Source organism: Gordionus sp. m RMFG-2023, chromosome 1, assembly GCF_954871325.1.
Source record: "Gordionus sp. m RMFG-2023 chromosome 1, tfGorSpeb1-WG-v2, whole genome shotgun sequence".
Classification (NCBI taxonomy): domain Eukaryota; kingdom Metazoa; phylum Nematomorpha; class Gordioida; order Chordodea; family Parachordodidae; genus Gordionus; species Gordionus sp. m RMFG-2023.
Window position 1 is genome coordinate 50,839,716 of NC_088775.1, and position 25,538 is coordinate 50,865,253.

Here is a 25,538-nt window from a genome sequence, read left to right on the forward strand (position 1 = left end):
GCCATATAAATATTCTGTGTTAAATATTAAACCTATGCCTAATATTAAAAAAACCCAAGCAAGGTCCTAGCACTTGGGAAAATTTTCTCAAACCCGCCAAAGACCATAATAATTTTAATAGCTGAGAACTTAAATAAAATATATAAAAAGTCATAATGCATTTAAAAATACAATCAGAATATGAAAGTTGCATGGGCCTTGGTTTTCGATCAGGCCTTGCCATGTGTTTAAAAGAAATTTTCAGGCCAATTTCTAGCCCATATTTAAAATTAAAAAATTTACAGGAATCTAAGACTATAATAATTATGAAAAATGTTTCTCAAGCTATGTACAAGTCCATATTAATGGTGAAAAATATTTCCCAAGCCCAGTTTCCTTGGATCCAGAAAAATAGGTCTGATGTAAGGGGTTTATAAGAATTAAATCTGTCTAATATGTACATATTTTTTTTGCCATTTTATATGGAAAATTTTTCAATATTATCATCAAGTGAAGGGTAAATATCTGATTTACCTATCATTCTACTGGTTAGCTCCTGGTATTTATATGAAATTCATGAATACACAGAAAATATGTTCATCCTAATTTAAATTTTAAACAAACTACCACCCTTCCAAATGATTTATTACTTAGTTACAAAATATAAAATTAAATTTAAGACATTGTTATTAAATTACAATAGAAAAAATAAAAAGATATGTCTAAGTTAACGAATAATAGGTGGTTAACTTTATGGTTAGCAGGGATCAAGGCAAGATTAAACAAAATTTTTTATTATATAAATATATTTTTAAAATATTAAACTACAATTTAACTAAAAAACTATAATAAATTTATCCTTTATATATACAAAAAATCTATTAAACAAAATGAAAAATGGTGTTAATTTAATGAATGTAAGATACAAAAATTTGCTCTAAATAATAACCATTATAATAAAATATTAATCCATGTTCAACATTCCACCCTCTACAGGAACCCCGCCTAGGCTCTCTTTAGATGTAAATCTTTCGTGTTCAAGGAGTTACCCATCTATTTTGATCATAAAATCTGTCATAGTTTCGTCTTGGAAAATGATAGTTATTTTGGTTGTAAATCTTATCTTGCCTTGCTCCCTCCAAATCTTTAAAAAAAGGTTTAGTATGTGATTCGACTTTGTCATCCTTCTGTTAATTATCATCTTAATTTGTTATTGAATAATTTTAGAATATATGTATTATTGAATAAGAATCGCCGAATAATCGAAATAGAATTAATTTAATGAATATCGAATTTGAATAAGAATAATTAAAGTAGAATATTTGGAATGAAATAAATAATTGGTCGCATTTTATTTTAATTATATTATATTATAAATATTGCGTTTTAAATAATAGCGTTTTATATAATAATTTCTATCAATATAAAAATTCAATTTTATCTTCTTTTTTTAAAAAATATCTTCAATTATAGCGTTTTATTTTTTTATTTATATCGTATTTCAATTATTTTTATTTAAATTTTACTCCCTTATTTTTTAAATCAAACAATAACTCAAAATTACTGTTTTCTTTTATCTTCAATAAAAATAATGTTTTAAAGTAATTATTACTTATACATATTTTATCCTTTAAACATAATTTAAATTTGGAAAATTCGTCCACTTTATCATTAATTATATAAGGTAAATGTTTAATTGTATTGTCAATTCTCTTGATTTTTTTATATTTGTAAGTGTCAAGCTTTAATAATTTGTCTATTTTTTTTAAACTATTTGTGTATGGAAATTTCATCAATTTCATTTTCATTAATTTTTTCAATACTAAGATTTATATCATTATTTTTACAGTCATAATACTCTTTTAAAATTTCACCATGTGATCTTATGGCTATATTTATATTTTCATCATTTTTATATTTAGATACTAAAATTATTTTAAATGATATTATGTCAACAAAAATTTCCTTTAATTTATAAGTATTAATTATATGTTTATCCATATTTATATTCTCATAAGATTTATATCATTAATTTTATATATCCATTTGAGCCTTTTCAGCAAAGCATCTGGAGATTCAAACTCCTCATCTGTCGACATGGCTCTTATTAAGCTAAAGATATTATCTGGTAAATTAACAGTTAGTGTTGATTGATCATATATTTAAATAAATTTAAATAATTAATCTTAAATTTAAATAGTTAATCTTATATTATTAATTGATATGTTTGATATAATTTAACTATTTCAATTACCATAGTCGACTTTGGTTATTTTTAATTTACTTATTATTCACTAAACGTGATTGTAAACATTTGTTATATTATATATTTTTCAATTAACTTTTATATATATATATTGATATATTTTTAGTTCTTTTAGATATAGAATAATAATAAAATATTTTAAAAAATAATTAATTTGAATAGCTTACTTCAGTTAGCATAGCCTCACAACTACTGTTGAGCTTACTATATTTAAAAAAATTCTCAGCCTCAGCAATATAAGACTGTATGTTGCCGCTATACTCCGGAAAAGATAATATCATAATGTTTATTTTATAAATATTTTAGAGATTTTATAATAAAAATTTTAATAAAATTTTTTTAACTTTTTCAAATTAATTATTTCTTACATGTTTTTAGAATAAATATAACATTCCAGAATTTTTTTTATCTAGTTGACCATATTTCAGTAGCTAAAATCATGTTGTCTGTGGATTTAGAATATGTAAGTCATCATAGACCAATTTTAGTAATCATTTCCATTATCCATCATAGCTCCGTCTAGTTTGATATTTAGTTTAACAATTCTCCTCATAGTTGATTGATCCATTTGATCTAATTTATATTTTTTTGCGAAAATAAATAAATTTAATTTAAAATCGTATATTCGTCCGCTGCAACCATATAAAGGTTAGCAGGGATCAAGGCAAGATTAAAAATTTTTTATTATATAAATATATTTTTAAAATATTAAACTACAATTTAACTAAAAAACTATAATAAATTTATCCTTTATATATACAAAAAATCTACAATTATGTGATACGTGATAAAAGCATTTTCGCCCTCTGGTTGTGGATACAACAGAGCTACGCTAGGTTTTCCTCAAAAATCCATCAAACTGGATAGTTAATTAAGGGGAGAAAAATGAGGAGCCCTTCACACGTTTGTGGGCAAGCCGCACGTACTTGTACGCCCAACAGTCCGAGAACTGTTGCTTAAACGTCTATAGGCTAATAAACAAAAAGAAATGGACAAAACAAAAGCCTGTACCCAAGAACTGCAAAAATAATTTAATTACTTTAAGGGTGGGTGGTGGCTAATTTTAAGTTTAACATCTAATGTAAGCCTTGATAATTACTATCAATAATTGAGAATGTGATCATATCAATTGAAATTAGAATTTATTCATGAAAATAAGAAGGAGCTAATGGGTTTACCGCAAATTGTTTAAATAGCTGAAAATTCCAGTGAATAGGCAAAAACTAGTCAGTAATAGTTTTATGACTATCCAGCAACGAACACCACACAACAAAGGTTTTTTTTCTTTTTCCAGAGAAACAAAATACTCTATGGAGTGATAGATAGATTATATAGCGAAAAAGGTCTTTGATATTGAAATTATGACGCAGAAATAGGAACCAGCGCCGTAAGTTTTAGGAAATAGAAAAGTAATTGTTGGCCAGGATTAACAAAAGGCATTATGGCTTGATTGTTATATGATAGTCTATCACTCATGGAAAGACTCTTCCAACAAACATAATTAGAAACCTCGCTACCCCCCCTGTCGACTGGTTTCTTCATAAATGAAATAACAAGTGGTCAAAGACTAAGGGAAAACAAAGCTCCGGGGCTAGATAATATCACAGCAGAAAAACCAAAAATAGCACCTATAACAATATCTCGCTACCTATTTGCCCTCTTTCAATAAAATATGGCAGTGGGATGGAACAAATCCTACCTAAGTAACTTCCCAAAAACTAAGACCACAGAAATTAAAGGGTTACTGAGCTATAGCCATCACATCCTGTAGCATGGAAAAAAATTTTTTGGTTCACTCTAAAAACCACAAGCATATCACCTACACTGATCTCCCCCCCCCCACCCCCCCCCCCCCCCCCAAAAAAAAAATACATAAGTATATACAGGCCAAGAAAAGAAAATACAGGAGCCAAAAATTAATTCAGAAAAATAATCATGCAGAGAAAGTAAGTACAAATCCCCTTCTACTTTACATTTGTAAATTATAGCAGAGCTATTGATAATGTTAACCATGCAGCTTCGTTGTCAGAAAAGGGAAGACCCCAACATCTTCCAGATCCAGAAAACCACTAATACATGTTTGGATGCTTCGAAATCAATGACGAAGAAAATCCCCTGCCTCCAAGGTAAAAAGGAGTAAAACAAGGCTAAACTCTTGCCACTCCTAAATAAATAAAAATATAAAAATAAAAACAAACGAGAAACACTGGCAACGACCAATGCATTTTATGTAGACTCCAATTTAGATGTAATGTTTTGAAAAAGAAAAAGGTTAAAGACGTTAAAACAGTTTTCCTCTTTATTTTTCCCAAGAAAACAAGTAACCACTTCAAAAACTTATAGTTAGAACAGGGTAAATGTAGTCACAATGTATTTGGGAAATATACTTAATAATAAAAGTAGTTGCAGAGAAGAAGAAAAACTAGAATACAAAGGCGAGTGGAAACTTTTAAACGTATACAAAAACTATGGAAGATGAGAGAGAAATCGGTGTTTTCTAGACTGAGGGCACGTCCACTATTCCTATATTAGTTTATGGAGGGGGCGAACATGTTAGAGAAACCAAAGAAACTGGGGAAGAAAAAAATAAATAGAAAAAAAGAAATAAAAAAAAAGAAAAGAAATAGATGACTATAAACAAATAAATGTCTCATAAACAAAAGAGGATACCCTCTACCCCAGAATACTTTTCGAACTCAAAAACTATGGAAAAATACAAAACATACTCAAGAACTAAGTTAAAAAGAGCCAAAGATTAATTTCTAGCCCACATAAGAAACGCAAAATCACAAACTATTTCTCAAATGTCATTAATATATCTTAACTCATATAATGGGAAATGTATAGAAGTGCAACAAACATCTAAGACATTGTTTATGTAATTAAAATATGGGACGGACTAATTTAAATTAAATGAAAGATGGTGTTAATTTAATGAATGTAAGATACAAAAATTTGCGCTAAATAATAACCATTATAATAAAATATTAATCCATGTTCAACACTTCAATCATAGTCAAATTATATATAAGTAAAACAAAAAGGTTATACATTTAATCAAAAATGTTATAATAAGTTATGAATAACATACATTCTACAATTATGAAGTTATCAGAAAATATACAAAATTTTCCTATCTTATGAGGTGTTATTTAAAAATTTATACTTATTTGGAGTTATTCTAAAATTTTCCATTATTATTATAAAATATGTTAATGAAGTATATATTTAGTAATTTTATTTATGTGTTATTCATTTGTATTTGTAATTTATAATCTAATAATTTATTCTTGCTAGATGAGAGTTTTGTGTTACCAAAGTGTGCTTTGTGCCTTCCATTATTAAAAGCCCTTAAGGAAGGATCCATTCCACATTCTATTAAATATTTGAATTTTATACAACTATATATCTTTCAATTAGGTAATTTTATATTTTTTTATATTATAAATTACAAATACAAATGATTAAAAATTTAGTTTAAAAGATTATTTATTGTGCACATAAATTAAAATATTAATCATATACTTATAATGGAAAATTTTAGAATAACTCCTCATCTAAATAAATATAAATTTCTGAATCACATCTCATAAGATAAGAAGATTTCTGATTCATTCATTATCAAATAAAGGAAAATTTATTATTCATCTATCATTGAATAAAGAAGAATATCTGATTCCCCGTCATTCTTGATAGGCAATCAGCTGGTAACTTATATTTTTGATAACGGGTTCTTAAAAAATCTCTAAAATATATGTAAAAGGAAAGGTCACAATAGGCATTATTTTTTTTTGCTATTTATGTTAAAATAAAAATGGATTCATATTTTTTCCATATATACACTTCACAATGGCTTTCTTTATTTGCTTGTGTACAAAATTTAATGAATCCAGCAATCAGAAATTTTTTGCAAATGATTTAAATAAGGCATATCTGTGATTTTATTATTCCTTTAAGTTCAAATAAAGTCAGATGGAAAATGAAATAATTCAGTTATTGAAATTAGATCACGGGACTTGATTTTCATCAGCATCCAGCCCAGGTCAGCAGTAAAAATAATTTGCAGGCCCAGTTCATATTTAATAAAATATTCAAACCCAAGCTCATCATAAGTTTCAAAAATTTATCCCAAGTCTATATCCAAAAATTTAATTTATTGTTTTAAATGAATAAATAAACAATATTTAAGTGTATTTAGGCAATCACTTTGTTTGCAATACTGACATTTATTATTATTAGAAGAAAAAAAATTGCAATATATTTTTAAGTTAGGAACAGTTTAATAGGCTAAAAAATGAAAAATTTTTAGGCTTTTTATCAAAAACCCTGTCCTGGACCAGGCACGTTAGTAAATATATTTTGACAATAATAATTTTTTTTGATTGATTGATTATTTAAGAATATATTAATCTATTTATATTAAAAAAAATCTAAGAATTTTAACTTATAAATAAATTATAGCTAGTATTAGATTATTCTATATCCCTATTTTTTCTTACTGATAAAAATATATTACTCTAATTCTTTAAAACATTTACAAGTATTGAATTAAGAGTTTTTAACTGATGTATGGTTTCATATAGTGCTGTAAACGTTTCTACAAAAAAAAAACGCTTTACCGTTACTCGTTACCTTTTCAAAAAAGGAACGTGCGTTACCGACTTTTCAAAAAAGTAACGGGCTACTCGTTACTTAAAAAATTAAATATATACAAAAATAATATTTATTTTTTTCCGATAATATATAATAAAATAAAACTATACAAAAAGAATATATAAGATCGTTTTATAAAAAAATTATTAATAAATTTAATTATAATATAAATAAAATTATACAAAAATAATATATTATAAGATAACATCTTTATGTAACAATTTTTTATTTATTTTTAGCAACAATTACTTTCAAAATTTTGATCAGACAAACAAGAGCGCTTAGTGCTCAACACAGCTGGTTAAATAATGGGATGTTATATATAGTATTTTAATAATAAATAAAATCTATAATGAAATTCTCTGTAAAATTTTGTTATTGGATAAATCCTGGCTACGCCATTATTTCATATATATATATTATTTAAACAAAGTTTTTTAAAATCACCATTTTTTTTATCAATTATAGTAGAAATAGAAGATATAAAAAACTTAATATTTGAACCAATACCAATATTTTTTGTTAATCTTGGGTTTTTAATGTTAGTTCCTAGCCCAATACTGTAGTATAATTTAATTGCTTATATTTAGGATTGTTCCAATCCACATATTTTTCACCGATCCCATCAGATATTGCTTCAAAACCGATCCGATATGAATACCGATTCGATATTTATATTGATTTTTTACAACCCCCCTTTGAACCAAATGTAATTAAGAAACCAATATTTTTTAAGCAAAAAATCAAATTAATCTTTTTTATTTCTACAATTAAGACTATAATTATAAAAACATATATTTGATAATATATCCATTTTATGTTGAATTATAAAATTGTATTAATATATAAAATTATGATATTAGATTTTTTGATAAATACGAGAGCCTCTAGATTTTCTGACAATAAGCTTCTACCATATGGAGTATCTATATCCCCTGCCGTATTGAAGGTAAACTCAGATGATTTCGCAGATAACGCATTTTGCAAAATTATCTTTGTCTTTTGTAAAATATTTCCATAATTTAGATACCATATTAAAAAAATTCTTTTATTTAAAGTAAAAATAATAAAATTGGCGTTATTATTTAAAAATATTGTAGATGATTAAATTTTGGGTGTTCCTTTCTATTTTTATAAAAAAAACTTTTAAAATACTATAAATCTATTTTTTAAAAAATAAAATTTAGAGGGTGTTGTGCATTTGCATTGTTTAAAAAAAAAATTATTTAAAAAATATTATAATAATGTAAAATAAATACACATAACATAAAATAACAAAAAAAAGAAAAGTAAAGAAACCGGATCGGGTTTTTACAGGTATGGGCCCGATCCGATATTTTTGGAAAATGCTAAATATGGGAGTAGATTTAATCCGATATTTAATATCGGCACAGCTCTACTTATATTTTAATTCCATAGTTAAGCTTTTCAAAATATTATGAAAGAATATTAATCTATTGTTAAAGTAAAATTCATCTTTTTACCTTGAAATGCTTTTTTAAGTTTGAACTGCTGTACATTGAGGTTAAAATATTTGTGTTTGGATATAATTTACATTTACAAAGTGTAGACTTGGTGCCACTAATTTTCTTTATTGATTTAAAATATATTTCAAATTGGGACCAGAGAAGGGTTGAATTATCTTCATCTGAAGAAGTACTGGACATAATATTCTTAAAATAAATTATAAGAATAATAATATCATTATTAACATTTACTTTGAATTTTGATTGAATATTAATTTCGACAGAAAATTTAACAACGGGAATTTAAAATAAAAATGAAAGAAGTGGTTGATATGAATTAAAACTCGGCTTAAATTATTTATATTAAGAATTAAGAATTAAAAAATAAAAAATAAATAAAAATAATTTTATAATACAATAAAATATGTTTTTCTTTTTGTTGATATTTTTTAAGAAAAAATATAAAGTAACGAGTAACTTTTTGCGTTACCGTTACTCAAAAAAAAAGAAACGCGTTACCGTTACTCGTTACCTCTAGAAGAAGATAATGAATGAAGTTCTTTTAAGATGTTACTTTTTTGACGTTACTTCACAGCACTAGTTTCATATATAGATCCTGATGTTACTGGTTCAAAAAACAAAAAATTAAAAAGAATATTTATTGATATTATTTAAAGAAAAATAATGTTACCATAATTTTTATTCATTCTACCAAAATATATTAAAATTTTTAAAATAAATAGTAATTATTATTTTATAAAATTTTTGGATTTAGAGAGAAGTTGTTTGGAAATAGAATAATATTTCTTAAATAAAAAATAAAACTTGGTATTTATTCTATCTCCAGTTTTAAAATAATAATAAAAATGATTTTTTTAAAAATATATCATGGTATTTTATATAATTAAGTGATGAGTAACTATTAAATATACACATGAATTTCATATAAAACCTTCTCTTATCTCAAAAAATCATTTAAATGCTTTTAAGACCTTCATAAATACTCTTTTAAACAAACCCCCTAACATAGAATTGAATCAAATATGGGGTCAACCTGATTGTGTCACAAAAACTATGTGGTGGTATTCATACCATTGCAACTGGCTATTTAGAAGATTATTAACAAAAATAATTGCTATGGTTCAAAATCAGAGTTAATTTATTAAGTATTCATAGCAATAAGAATTGAGTGTTAAGGGAGAAGTCAAAATAGCATGCCATTCCTATTATATTCAGAATCCTCCTCCTAACATGGATATTATTAAAATCTACTATAAAAATGTTTTGATAATAAATTTCGAGAACATTTAATTGTTTTACTCCTAAATTCCTAGAGACATACATGGTAAAATGTGTTAGAACTGGTAGCTTGTCTTGTCCTTCACTGCGGAAACAAATAATTAAGTGGCTTCCTCCACCCAAAAAGGGGCATATCCAGTGCAGTAAATTTGGATACACTGTTTGGCAGTAAAATTTACCCTACTGTCAGGGTCCGACAGTAATTTACATTGGTAAGAATAGAAAAATAAGAAAAATTATTAATAAAGAGTGTGCTTAATTTTTTAGAGTATTTATTTCAATAGATTAGTGAATTTTTGCATTTAATCTTTCTCTATTATTACCAATATTCTAAGTAAATTACTGTCGGGCCCTGACAGTAGAATAAATTAATGTCAATTAGTGAATCAGGTACCGTCATCCTTCTTTAATTAAATGGGCCCTGATATTAGGGTAAATTTTACTGTCAAACAGTGAATGCAAATCCACTGCACTGGATATGCACCCTTTTGGGTGGTGGAAGCAACTTAACTGTGTGTTTTTAATATGATAAACTATTAATGATTAGATGCAATTATATACCTAATTAAATTTTTTTATAATCATTCATTAATGTTATTTCTAGATTTACCATCAAATATTTTGTTACAATTATGGATTCATAAAGTGATTCAAAAATTCACTAATCTATTGAAATAAATACTCTAAAAGATAAGCACACTATTTATTAATTATATATTTTCTTATTTTTCTATTCTTACCAGTGTAATTACTGTCGGGCCCTGACAGTAGGGTAAATTACTGTAAACATAGGCGTAGCCAGGGGGGGCAAGGGGAAATTCCCACTCCGCTTCAGAAATTTATCACTTTTTGTGAATATTATTTTAAGCTAATAAAAAATATCCCCCTTAGTCCTCCCCCCACTCCCGGACCCCTAAAAATGTATGCATATATCTTAAACAATAATTTAAAAGAAAGAATATAAAATTTGATATTTTTTTATAAAACTATTTATCATAATTTATACAAATTTGGAAAAAAGCATTTATATATAAAAAAAATGAACCAAAAATGTTTTTTAAGAAATGGAATATAAGCCAAAGATAAGTCTTAAGACAAAAGTGAAATGTATTATAATTATTAATAATAAATCCATAAAATTACTAAATAATATAATATATCAAATATAATTTTTTATAAAGTGAGTAATTTTAATATATTTATCTTAATAAAAGTAAAATATAATTATAAAATTATTGATAAAATTAAATCATAAATTAAATAAAAAAATTAAAGCACAATACAAATAGTGGAATATTATATGTCGTAGTTACAGTATATCTAATTTTAACAATTATAATATGACAATAAAGTAATTTTTACCAATATAGCGAATTATATATTTTACAGAAAACTATAAAATATTGATAAGGACATCAGAAAATATCATTTAAAGACATTGTGGGATAAATAATATGAAGATTAATTTTTAATATCATTTTTTGTTTAAAATAAATCGTTAAATAATTGAATGGAAATTGTTGCTATATTTATTATCAAGAGCATTGATTAGTAAAATTAAAATATTAACTGTAATATATTCTTTAACTGTCAAATATGTCTGTAAAAGTGGAATTTACCTAATATTTTGTAACTAATTCTATATAATCGAGGAATATCAATTATATGTCTACTTACTTTTTATAAATAATTTTCTTATACTTGTTTGGAATAAATTATTACCATGATTTTATATTAATGTATATACAAGTAATTTATTATATTTTATATAAACTAATAAAAATATATTTCATAATTGTTCCAGGCTTATTTTTTTTATTAAAATTAACCTCCTATCTTGTAAAAATATTTTAAGACTATATATACAATAAGGTAACCCGGCCGAAGGCCGGGCAAAATCGGGGCTCAAAATGGGGTCTGGGGGCGAAGCCCCAGTAATTAATTCCCCCTCCCTCAGGAAAATCCTGGCTACGCCTATGTGTCAATTAGTGTATCAGGTATGATCATCATTCTTTAATTAAAAGGGCCCTGATAGTAGGGTAAATTTTACTCAGTGGATGCTAATTCACTGCACTGATAATTAGATGCAATATACCTAATTAAATTTTTAATAATCATTCATTAATGTTATTTCTAGATTTACCATCAAATATTTTGTTACAATTATGGATTCATATAATCATTCAAAAATTCACTAATCTATTGAAACAAATACTCTAAAAAGATAAGTACACTATTTATTAATTATATTTTCTTATTTTTCAATTTTTACCAATGTAATTACTGTCGGGTCCTGTCAGTAGGGTAAATTACTGTCTATTAGTGAATACCATCATCCTTCTTTAACCCTTTAAAGTCTTGTGAGCTAATATGACATCATCATATTGCATGCTATTTTATAACGTTTAAAACCACTCAATGATTTAATTTAACAATTTAAAATAAATATATAATGTATTCAATCGTATTTTATTAATAATCAAAAAAAAATATGATTTTATTTTTAGTTTATTATCACTTAACTTCTGACTATATTTCCATTTCGATTTTTCTTAAATTACTTGATTTTACATATTATTTATATATATTTAAATTGAAAAATTCTGAAAACTGTTTATTTTATAGAGAAGATAAAATATTCAAGTATTTCATCATGAATTTATATTTTTTTTAAATTTTAATTATTTTTGTAAATATAATTTTAAAATTATAATCCCAAATTAATTCATTGGGAATTTAATGTTGTTTTATTAACATTGAATTTATATATTATTTTTACAGATGTAAAATAAAATAATTATAATTGAAGGTGATATTTTGGAAACAGATATTGATAGTGAGGACAATTTAAATCATCCTATTGACAATATGGATGTAGATTCATCCACAAATGCACTCCACATAAATCCAATTAGGTTGCAATTCGAAAAGCGATTACGATCTCAAGAAAAAGGGGAGAGGTAGTTTCGACTACAAAACTGACATTAATAATATAATAATGGTCAAATGGTTTGACAACAAATTTGTTCATGTTATTTCATTTGATAGATACATGCATTGTGAATGTATGGTTATTGTATTGAAAGCATTTACTTAAAAAAATGAATTTTTTTTTATAAAACTTATAATATTTAAATCTCAAATAGTTACTGCTTTATTAATGGCAGGTAAAATTAGTAAAAGAAAAATAGGGAGACCTTTAAATGAAACTCCTAAATTACAAAAAGGATCTAGCTCAGGTAATATCAGATAGATACGATAATATAGGGCATTGGCCAGAAGCGTCCAAAACTGGAAAAAGGTGTAAATTATGGGTTAGCGCAAATTCAAGGACTAAGTTTGAAAAATTTGAAATTTATTAATACTCCAACCAGGATAGAAATTGTTTCAAAACATTTCAAAATAAATATATATATATTTTTTTATACATGCATTTCGCTCAATGTTGTCAAATTGTATCATGATTTTTTTTTACCTGTAAACTATGAAACAAAAGTCGTAAATAAAAATTTTACATACTTAGTTTATATAAATGAAGATTTTTTATAAAAGTTTTTTTTTAGTTTTATTTTAAAAAGTCGAGCTTTAAAGGGTTAATTAAATCTGACAGTAGGGTAAATTTTACTGCCAAACAGTGGTAGCAAATTCACTGCACTGAATATGCCCCCTTTTAGGTGATGGAAGCTACTAATTGAGTTTTATTAAATGCAATGATATACCTTAAATTTTTCTATTAAATATTAACAGTTGAGTCTTTAAATCTTTCATCAAGTTTATTTTGAAATCTAGATATTTGCATACCATCTTTAAATCTTCCATCAAGTTTATTCTGAAATATGGGTATATATTTGAGTATCATAATAATATTTTCAGAGTTTTCCATAATATTTATAAATAGAACTGACTGAATGAATGTTTAGTTTGTAAGGTGATTACTATTGGACCGATTATGCTATAATCATTTTTATTAGACAAATATATTTTAAAAGAACACTATTGGCTAAATTTGATTGATGTTTTTTGAGGATTATTGTTAATATATAAAATTTGCATATTTTTTATTTTCCTAATTTTCGTAAATGTTAATTTAATCTAAGGACGAATTTTATTTAATGATTTTTTATATTTTCCTAATTTTCGTAAATGTTAATTTAATTTAAGAACGAATTTGTTAAAAATTAATCTATTTTATATATGTAAATTTAATATATATAGTTGTAAAATTTTCGATATATTCAGTATTAGTAATAGTAATAAAAATAAAGTAAAATTAAATAAAAGATTTCAAATATATTTTTTGGTTTTTCTTTACCTGCCTTCCATGAAAATAACATGGTGGTAGATAATTATTACGCTACAAATTATACTGGAACATGGTGAAGCTAGACGAAAGAGGGTTATGGAGAATGATGTTAATATAATTCTAAAAACACGTAAGAGATGATTAAAATATAAAATTAAAAATAAATATAATAAAATTTTAATGATGAAATATTTAAAATATGAATAAACCTATATAAGACAATAATGATAAAACAAAATTTATAGATTAATTAGAAGATTATTAGTAAAAAAATTTTTTTAAGGATGATGAAATACGATGAGCACGATAAAGGGGTGAAGTCGCACGTACACAGATATCAGTGGAAACCGAGATATGATAATTATGGGAATATTTTGATTCGAGACATACAAATAATTATGAACCAAAATATCGAAACAATTATAATCCTAGAGTTTATGATAATGATAGAGGGTATAATGGCCCAGGACCGTAATAATTTTACAAGATTTAACAATATAAATAATTATAACTACAATAACTATAGATATAATAATAATGATAATTACAAATATAATGAAAATAATTATAGTTATTATAGACATCAGAACGAATCGAGATACATACCTAGATACAATAATAATCAGAACGAATCGAGATACATACCTAGATACAATAATAATCAGAACAATAATCAGTCATACAACAACAGATTTGTCGTAAATAGAATGGATGATGATGACAAGGCAAATGATGATTACAAAGTTACGATATACCTTAATGATTTACCAATAGTCATGCAGATCAACACCGGGTCACGATTTTCGATATTGCCGATTAATATTGCTAAAAAGATAGGAATTAAAGTCTTAAATAAATCGGGTACGAAACTGACTGGCTATGATGGGAGAAGAATAGGAGCTAGGAATCGTTAAAATATTAGTAAGATATGAAGACTAAACTCAAAAATTAGATGCGTATGTAGTCCAAAATGACAAAATTGCAATTCTGGGAAGGACGTGGATAAAAATTTTGGCAACATACTTAATTAAATTGTAAATATAATCGAGGAAAATAGAAAAGTAGATAGTAAAAATTATGAAGGTACATATTACAATAAAAAGCATGAAATTTATAATTATAAATACCATAATAATAAAAACTTGAATAAAAGTGAATTATGTAAATTAATACCAAATGTTAAAAAAGAAATAAATTCTTATAAATTAGAAGAAATAAATCATATGATAACAATTGAAGAAATAATAGTTATTAAAAACTATAATGAAATAAAAATTGAAGAAAATAATAAAATAAAAAATTTTATAATTAATAAAAAATTTATAAAGAAAATTAAAACAAATCTTAAGGTGATTAAATATCGTGATGTTGAAAGAGAGATTAACAGTACGATATGGAGATCGTATGTTGAAAATGGAAGGAGAAAGAGAAATTTTGTTATAAAGAACAAGTTGAAGAGAAATTATGATATAAAAAAAGTGTTTAAATTGAAAAATAAAGGAGTAAAATTTAAAAATAAAAATAATTAAATAAAAAATAAAAAATTATAATATAAAAACAAACAATTCCAAATATGCTATTATTCTATATTTCAAATTATGAATCTTATTCTTATGAATGATTCTGTTAAATTATTTATTCCATTATCATATCAATTATTCCAAAAATATTTTATTTGAGATAGATTGATCCTAATATATATTTACAAACATTGATAAAAATGATAATAAATAACGAGATGAACAAGCTAATGGGAGGATGATATTCAAGCGAATGATTAGACGAAAAGGATAACAAGCTAGGAACAAATCAATGAAAAAGATATGACTGAGGCTAAACAACGAATAAAATATAATATGAAAATTCTACTACAAACAACTGAAAAAATTTTTAGAGGGGGAAGAAGTGAACAAGTTCAAGTTCAAAATTCGAAAATTCAAAGTCAAGTTCAAAATTCGAAAATTCAAAGTCAAGTTCAAAAGCGAGAATATGACCTACGACATAGAAAATGATTGTTATAAATAAATAAAAATTTTTGTAAAAAATATATATATAAAATTTTGAAAGAGAAATGGGATGATCAATACAAACAGCAAATCAACAAGCAATGTTCAACCAACGACGTTTCAACAATGAGGTTCAACCAAGGATGTTTCATGATGTTCGATAATCGATTCAACAAACGATAATCAGATGGTCAAACAAACAATCTAAAGATATACGAACAAATGACTTATGGAGCAATTGAGAAACAAATATCTGGAAGTGAAGATAAGAAACTGAGGAAAGAAGACATTTTAAAAAAAGGGGGAAATTTTAATATATAAATATTCCATATTTTTTACTTTGTAATTAATGACCTTTTTGTAAAAATTCTTTCTTTTAAATTTATTTAATGACCTTTTATATTTTCCTAATTTTCGTAAATGTTAATTTAATTTAAGGACGAATTTGTTAAAAATTAACCTTAAATTGTATATATGTAAATAGTATAATATATATAGTTGTAAAATGTAGTAGTAATAGTAATAAAAATAAAATGATAAATTAAATAAAAGATTTAAAATATTTTAATACTTTTTCTCTCCTGCCTTCCATGAGAATAACATAACCTTATATATTTTTTTTGTTTATTTATTGGGATTATTGATTTAATTTTAAAATGTTGTCGAAAATATTAAATATTATATATAATGTTTTTTTTAATATAAAAAAAAAATTATCATTATTCGGTTTTATTTAATAAAAAAATTATCAATATTCGTTTTTAATTTATAATAAAAAATTACCATGTTATTTATGTTGAGTGAAATTTACAAATTTATTTCAGTGTGTTGTTTTTACCTCATTATCAGTTTTTAATTTATCTCAATTTAGCAGTCGCAACAATTTGGTGCCTTTTTTTTAAAAAAAATAATAAAGATACCTACAAAGTTATTCAGCGGCATAAAGCAAGTATTAATCACTATACGAAAATTACAATAAAGTAAAAATTTGAAGGTAAAGGTAAAATATTTTTTTTAATTTTATTTTAAAATGTATTTTTGTATAACTGTAATTATGACCATAATCACTCTTATAAATTTGTTAGCGTTAACTAAAGTAAAAATATTTTTAATAAAGGTTTTAATTATTTTTTATCTGTTCAAAAAACATAAAAATTATATAAAACCAATTACGAAGGACTACTAATAAAATTTATAAAAATTGAAATATAAAAAAATAACCATGTTTAATCGTAAAAAAAATATAAAAACGTTAAATATATAGAATATAGTAATAATTATTTTTATGTAATTTTAATTTTACTTATTGGATTAATTTATGTATGGAGAAGAAATAAATTAAAGAATATATTAAAGAAAAAAGTTATAATGAATAAAAAAATTGATGAAAGGGAAAAAATTATTTATGATATATCTAAATTTAAAGATGAAATATGGGAAATATGGAAAGGAAATATCATTAGCGATATTAAAAAAGAAATTAATATCGTTAGAGATACTGTAGAAGAAAATAAATTTGAAAAATTAATGTTGGAAATAGGTAAAATTAAAAGAAAAATAGAAGAAGAAAAAAATAAAGGGATCGGAAAAAGTAAAATGGAAATAAAAAATAATGAAATAGAAAAATTTTAAATAGAAGAAAGGGGAATTAAAGAAGTAATAATAAATGAATTAGAAAAATTAAAATTAGAAATAGTAAGAAATGAAAAAGAAAAGGAAGAAATAAAAAAAAGGAAAATTGAGGGAATAAGGAAGATATTAAGAGAAGATATTGAACGTGAAAAAAGGGAAGAAGAAGAAATAGAAAATAAAAAGAAAGAAGAAATGGAAAAAGTTGAGGTAAAAAAAGTGGAGAAGGAAATTTTTAAATTGGAAGTAGAAAAAATGTGAATAAAAATAAAAGAAATAGAGGAATAAATAAAAAAGAAGAATAATGAATCTGAACATATTTATGAAGATAATAAAAGAGGGAATATTTATCAAAGAGAAGATGGCAGGAATCGACAGATAATAAGGGGGCCAAATGGACCATGTTTTATTTGCGGAAAATATGGACATATAAGCCGAGATTGTAATGAAAGAATTATGCAGAAAACTCTACCAATTGTTTGTGGAAGATGTGGAAATACTGGTCACAATGCAAAAATGTTATGTGTCAACTTTTAAAATACAGGAAAACGAACGAAGGTTAATGTCATGTTCAAATTGTGGAAGAACAGGTCATACTTTGGATAAATGTTTGAAAGGAACAAACAGGTATCAATGCGTTTCCATCGGTTGCGTTTTCACTTGTTAAAAACGGATTACCAGGAACGAATATTATAAATGAATATAATAATGTAATACCTAAAGAAACGAAAAATGAAGGAAATAATGCTCAAGTAATAACTTGTTTTCGGTGTAGAAATATTGGACATTATGCGAGGGATTGTCCTATAGTATGACTGTATTATAGTGAAAAAACAACATTTGGGGTTATTACATCGGAAAACCCATTAAATCAATAGAGCTAATTAATACCGAAAAATACATTAAGTTTTAAAAATAAATTGGGAATCAAAATAAAAGAAGAAATAAATAATAAGGATTCGGTTATCAAAAATAAGGAAAATGAGCAGCCCAAGTCAAGCGTTCAAATTTGTAATATGCCAATTTTAGATTAAAATAATAATAATTATGATGATTGTCCGCGCGTGAAAACTAATATGGGCAATAAAGAAATTACAATGTTATTGGATACAGGAGCTACTATATCGGTCATGTGATGTAAAGAATTTTATAAATTATGGCCTAATAAGCAAATAATAAAGGATAAAATAATAGTAAAACGGAACTGAAATTGTAGTTTTGGGAAGGGTAAATTTATCAGTTAATTAAAGAGACAGTGTATTTTTTTGGATCTTTGGATACGTAAGGAAGAAATTGGTGCGATTATGGGTTGGGCTTGGATATCATGGGTTAGAGAATAATTTTTGGGATATGTTTCACGTTAAAAATAGAGTTAATGAAAATATTGAAATACCAAAAATAACCGTAGAGGAGTTGAATATTAAAAACGTAGAAAATAAATTGGCAAAAATATGATGTCAGAAAATATTAAAATTAAAAGTTTGATGAATAATAATCAGGAAATTAAAGAAATTCATAATTTGGAACTAGATGTTGTTTCAAAAACTGATGATGATTTTAAAAATTTGGAGATTAAAAATGAAATAATGAACGAAGAAATCAAATTAGAATGTAATGAGAGAAGTATAAAGAATGGAGAAATTGTTTGTGTGGAAAATAAAGTTAAGGGTATTGATAAAATTGAAAATTTAGTAGATAATATTTTGGAAATTACGGAAAATGTAAATTAATAAGTGGGGAAACTGATCAGGGTTTTCCTGAAATTGTAAATATTAATTGCGACGAAAATTATATTAATGAAATGGATAAAATTTTGGATTTGAAAATCGATAATGTTTGGAAGCTAATGTTGAGGATTTTAAGTTGGAAATTGACAGTAAGGTATTTGAAGAAGAATCTGAGTTAAAGAATAGTTATATAAAATGTGATAAAATATACAGGAAAAATTGCCTGTATCACTAAAATTCCCAGCGAAATTTGTAAGAAAAAAAATGATAAACGAAGATTTGTTAAAAGAAAAAGAGTCACATGAAAATTTGGAAAAGTTACGGATAAATTTAGGGGTTAAATATGAAGAAATTTTTGAGGAAAAATTGGGATGTTTGGTGGATTATGAAGTAGATATACGTTTAAAAGAGGGATATATACAACAGTATTGTGCAGTTCGCGGGGTACCTTTCGAATGGAGGGCTGAAATGGAAAATGAAATGTGTTACGTGATAAAATTATTGTCCTATTGGATATAGTGAATGGGCAACACCATTAGTTCCGGTGCGGAAGGACAATGGAAAGTTGAGAATTTGTGCAGATTTTCGTGTTACTCTTAATCCATGGGTAGTTGAAGTAAAATACTCGTTACCAAGAACCAAAGAAATTTTAGCAAATTTAAAAGGGGCAAAATATTTTTCTAAAATAGATTTTTCATGTGCATATTTGCGATTACCTGAAAGAATGTACAAGGAAATTATTGACAATAACAACGTTTAAAGGATTATTTACTTTTCGTCGGTTAACCGTTTGGGTTAAGTATTTCAGCTCCTATTTTTCAGCACACTATAGCGACAGTTTTTCAGGGTTTAGAAGGATTTTTTTATTATATGGATGATGTTTTAGTGACGGGAGTAACGGTTGAGCAACACAATCAGAGATTAGAGGATGTTTTCATAAGAATCAGAGATAAGGGTTTAAAAGCGAGTCGTGAAAAGAGTGTTATGGAAGTAAATGAAGTTACATATTTAGGACATAAAATAAATGGGACCGAAATAAGGCCCTTAGATAAAAATTTAATGAGTATTGTGAATATGAATAAACCTACTACGAAAACGGAGGTACAATCTTTTGGGTATGGTGAATTATTATAATCGTTTTATAGAAGATTTTGCTAAATTGGCTGCGCCATTATATGAATTATTAAAGAAAAATGTACATTTTGAATGGAAAAATGAACAAGAATTGGCGTTTATGGCATTGAAATTGAAAGTGGGAAAGGAACCCATTTTGGTATGTTATAATAATGAATTGGAAGTGATTTTAGCGGTTGACGCATCCAATAAATGTGTGGGTGGAGCATTGTTACATTTAATGGACGGAATTGAGAGACCTGTATAATTTTTTTCGAGAGTATTTCGGGATGTAAAAACACGGTATTCGATGATTGAACAAGATGCATTAGCTGTTATTTTCGGCCTTAAAAAATGTCGGGAATATTTAATTGGTAGGAAATTTGTAGTATACACGGATCATAAGCCGTTGATTTATTTATTTAAGAAGGATAATAAAGAATTGATGATTTCACCTAGACTTCAACGGTGGTTATTATTAGTGGGTAGTTTTGATTTGGAATTAAGGTATAGGCAAGGAAAAGAAAATCATTTAGCAGATATTTTATCTAGATTGGGAGTTGGTGAAGAGACCGATGAGAAACTGTCAGGTCAATATAAGAAAGGAGAAGCGGCTCTAATTTGTACTTTAACTTGTGGTTTAAGGGGCGGTCCCACCACATGGGAGGATATTAGAAATTATATATTAAAAGATAAGAAAATGAAATTATTGAAATTGCAAATAACGGGAAAAAAACCATGGGAAGCTTGTTAAAATAAATATAATTGTATTGAAACTGAGTTAACGGACGGTTGCATTATGAGAGGGCATAGGGCTGTTATACCAAGTTAACTGAGAGGCAAAGTTCTGAAAATATTACACGCGGGACATCAAGGGATTTCGCGAATGAAACAGTGGGGAAGGGAATATGTGGTGGCCTGGAATGAATGGGGAAATTGAAAAAATAGGAAAAAATTGTGAAGACTGTAACGCATGGGCAAATATGCCGTGTCGGGATAAGAAAAATGTATGGCCGAAAGTAAATAGGGCTTGGGAAAGGGTGCATATAGATTTTTTTGGGTAATGATAAAATATTTATTTTAAGTGTAATGCTTTTTCAAAGTGGATTGAATTTGAAGGGGTACATGGTTTAACTATGGGAATTGTTATTAAACATTTAAAAAAATTATGGTCTAGATTCGGCATTCTAAAATGGGTGATTTCCGATGGTGGTCCAAGATTCGTGAGTGAAATGTTCGGAAGTTTTTGTTTGAAAAATAATGTGCAACATATGTTAGCACCACCGTATCACCCTAGTTTTAACGGACAGGCAGAAAGATTGGTGGCTGTTGTGAAGAGTTGGTTGAAAAAGGCCAAAGAAGGCAAAGAAGAAGTTTGGATAGCTCATTTATATAATAATAATGGGGTAGGAAGGGATGGTAAATCTCCTTCGGAAAAAATGTTGGGAAGGAAAACTAATACATTTTAGATATGTTGAAACCGGTTTCGAAAAATGTCATTGGTTAATCAAATGGTCTGGGTTAGAATGTACGGGAGTGGTAAAAAATGGGAAAAAGGAATTATTATATAAAATTTAGGTAATAAATTATGTAAAATAAAATTAGAATATATGACGGAAGTGCGTCGCCATAGAGATCAGATAAAGTGTCGCGTAAATACCCTAGGTTAATTTTTTTGTGTTGGGATGGGTCAATAATTTAAAAAAAAGAGAAAAATCTGAATTGAACATATTTATGAAGATTATTGAATTTGAATTAATATGTATTTTTCGAGGTTAAGTTTGATTTAAAAAATATAGTAAAAATAAAAACAAGAAATAGAGTATTTATTAATTGGGGTATAGTTGTAAATTTATTTAATGCGATTGAAAAAAAGGTTATAAAAAAAAAATTTATTTTAAGGAAAGTTAACAAAATCATGTATTTTAAAAAAATATATATTTTATTTAAATATTAAAATTTAAATAAATGAGTTCACACATAAATCAAAGAAAATTCAAATAGAAAAATTGGAAATATTTTTGGGATCAAGCATAAATCAAAGATAATTCAAATAGAAAAATAGGAAATATTTTTGGGATCAAGGATAAGTTTGGTTTAAAAAAAATTATATATAGTAAAAATAAAAACAAGAAATAGGGTATTTATTAATTGGAGTATAGTAATAAATTTATTTAATGTGAAGTAATTAAAAAGAGGTTAGAAATTAAATTTTTTTTTATTTTAAAGAAAGTTAACAAAATCATTTATTAAAATTTTTTTTTATTTCTAAATAAAATAATTTAATTATAAAAAATGTTTGGGATTTTTATTCTTATATTAATTTAAAGAAAGTTTCGGTTTTGTATAAATAAAATAATTTAAATATAAAAGAAAATTCTGAATTTAAAATAAATTTTCTAAAAATAATGAACAATATGATGACTTTCTACATTAAAACGTCACAATCCGTAATTCAAGTGAACCAGGCTAATCTAGGGAGTCCTTTGGCCGATGCTTGGTTAGATAGATGGTTGATACAACATGATTAAGCCTCAATTTGCAATAAATGAACGAGGGGCTCCGTACACCTTACCTTCAACAAACAATTACAATTATGAGATTGATGATACTTAACTAAATGATCATGACTGACCAATGATGTAATGGATCAATCTAGGACTCATAAACACAATACCATCTGTCCGAAACGTAAAAGATGAACGACGCAATATTAAAAGGCTAGCAACGTTATAATCGACTCATTAATTCAACTGAAACAATACTTCGACAGGGTGTATGAAACGATAAAAAAATAAATAAACATATAAACATTATATATGTGAGTTATTTATTGAAATTTTATACACAGATGGTTTTTCTAAAATAATTACTCGAAAATGTATTATTTTTGTCCCGGGTTTTTGTTCCTTAAAAAAGGGGGCGTGTTGTAACCTTATATATTTTTTTATGTATTTATTGGGATTATTGATTTAATTTTAAAATGTTGTCGGAAATATTAAATAATATATGTAATGTTTTTTTGAATATAAAAAAAATTTATCATTATTCGGTTTTATTTAATAAAAAAATTATCAATATTCGTTTTTAATTTATAATAAAAAATTACCGTGTTATTTATGTTGAGAATATTAAAATTTACAAATTTATTTCAGTGTGTTAGTTTTTACCTCATTATCAGTTTTTTATTTATTTCTGTTTAGCAGTCGCAACATTAATCTCTCATCAAGATGTGATTCAAACTTACACTCTTGTCCAAATTTTTATAGCTGCTCTGAAAACTCAGCCTGTTTCGTACTCCCCTTTCTAGAACTTAATAGATTTATAGTGGGTCTAAAAAACCTATTTCAACTATTTCATTATAATTTAGTTCCTTCAAAATTCTTCGATATATAAATCCTCATCTCTACCAAATTACTAATCCCTATTTACGTAATGTGTTTTCCTTGGTTTCCTTATCCACAAATATTCCTCTTATCTAAAAAGCATCATCTATATATTCAAAATAGTCGAAAATTGTTTTGTTTATCAAAATTATCAAATTTATGAGTTATATTTATTAAAAAATTTTTTACATGTTTATCATTGTTCGTTTTACTTATAATATTAATTTCACCTTGATTCATCACTTTTACCAATTGTTGGTTTTTCTTCTTTGAGGATCCTTCGTCGCCATTGAAGTAAAGTCTAAAACACAGTCTCATAGGCGAAGCCAGGGAGGGGAAAAGAAAAATCACCTCCCCCCCCCACCATCAGAAATTTATCACTTTTTGTGAATATTATCTTAAGCTAATAAAAAATATCCCCCTTAGTCCTCCCCCCACTCCCTGACCCCCAAAAATGTATGCATATAACTTAAACAATAATTTGAAAGAAAGAATGTAAAAGTTAATATTTTTTTATAAAAATATTCATCATAATTTATAGAATTTTGGAAAAAAGCATTGATATATAAAAAAAGTGAACCAAAAATGTTTTTTAAGAAATGGAATATAAGCCAAAGATAAGTCTTAAGACAAAAGTGAAATGTATTATAATTATTAATAATAAATCCATAAAATTACTAAATAATATAATATATCAAATATAATTTTTTATAAAGTGAGTAATTTTAATATATTTATTATAATAAAAGTAAAATATAATTATAAAACTATTGATAAAATTAAATCATAAATTAAATAAAAAAAATTAAAGCACAATACAAACAGTGGAATATTATATGTTGTAGATTTACAGTATATCTAATATTATCAATTATCATATGACAATCAAATAATTTTTACCAATATAGCGAATTATATATTTTACAGAAAACAATAAAATATTGATAAGGACATCAGTAAATATCTTTTAAAGACATTGTAGGATGAATAATATGAAGATTAATTTTTAATAACATTTATTATTAAAAATAAATAGATGGCGTTAAATAATTGAATGCAAATTGTTGCCATATTTATTATCAAAAGCATTGATTAGTAAAATTTGTTAAAATATTAACTGTAATATATTCTCTAACTGTATGTCTGTAAAAGAAAAAGTGAGTAGGCATATAGTTGATATTCCTCTAGTATATAGAATTAGTTACAAAATACTAGGTAAAATTCCACAAATTTCTTATACTTATTTGGAAATTAATACCAAGCTTTTATATTAATGTATATACAAGTAATTTATAATATTTTATATAAACTAATAAAAATATATTTTATATTTGTTCCAGCCTTATTTTTTTATTAAAATTAATCTCTTATCTTGTAAAAATATTTTATGACTATATATAGACTAAGGCGGCCGAAGGCTGGGCAAAAGCGGGTCTGGGGCCGAAGCCCCAGTAATTTTCTAATTCCCCCCCCCCTTAGGAAAATCCTAGCTACCCCTATACTCAGTCTCTTTATTTGTTGCCTAATCAAGAATCACATTATAAACGGTAATCATATATAAGATATAATCATGATATATAATACAAATAAACTATAAAATAAAATGTTTGAAATAGAAATATAATAATATTTTATATAGCATTTATCACAGTTATATAATAAAATTGATGTTTTAAAATATTATTCAGAAATTATTCAGATATTTTCTAGG

General features: G+C 25.5%; 2 protein-coding genes across 2 annotated transcripts; both read left to right on the plus strand.

Annotated features, from left to right (window-relative positions):
- Positions 1-4,321: 4,321 nt before the first annotated feature.
- On the plus strand, positions 4,322-19,847 carry LOC135926953 (putative uncharacterized protein DDB_G0282133). The gene is made up of 10 exons (XM_065462888.1): positions 4,322-4,371; positions 4,447-4,565; positions 12,473-12,623; positions 14,250-14,875; positions 16,034-16,117; positions 16,160-16,231; positions 17,399-17,512; positions 17,663-17,811; positions 19,101-19,322; positions 19,542-19,847. Exons 1-10 carry the CDS (start codon positions 4,322-4,324, stop codon positions 19,845-19,847), a joined length of 1,893 nt encoding a protein of 630 aa, XP_065318960.1.
- Positions 19,848-21,577: 1,730 nt separating this feature from the next.
- LOC135926961 (igE-binding protein-like) lies at positions 21,578-21,910 on the plus strand. The gene has a single exon (XM_065462897.1). It carries the CDS (start codon positions 21,578-21,580, stop codon positions 21,908-21,910), a length of 333 nt encoding a protein of 110 aa, XP_065318969.1.
- Positions 21,911-25,538: the final 3,628 nt, after the last annotated feature.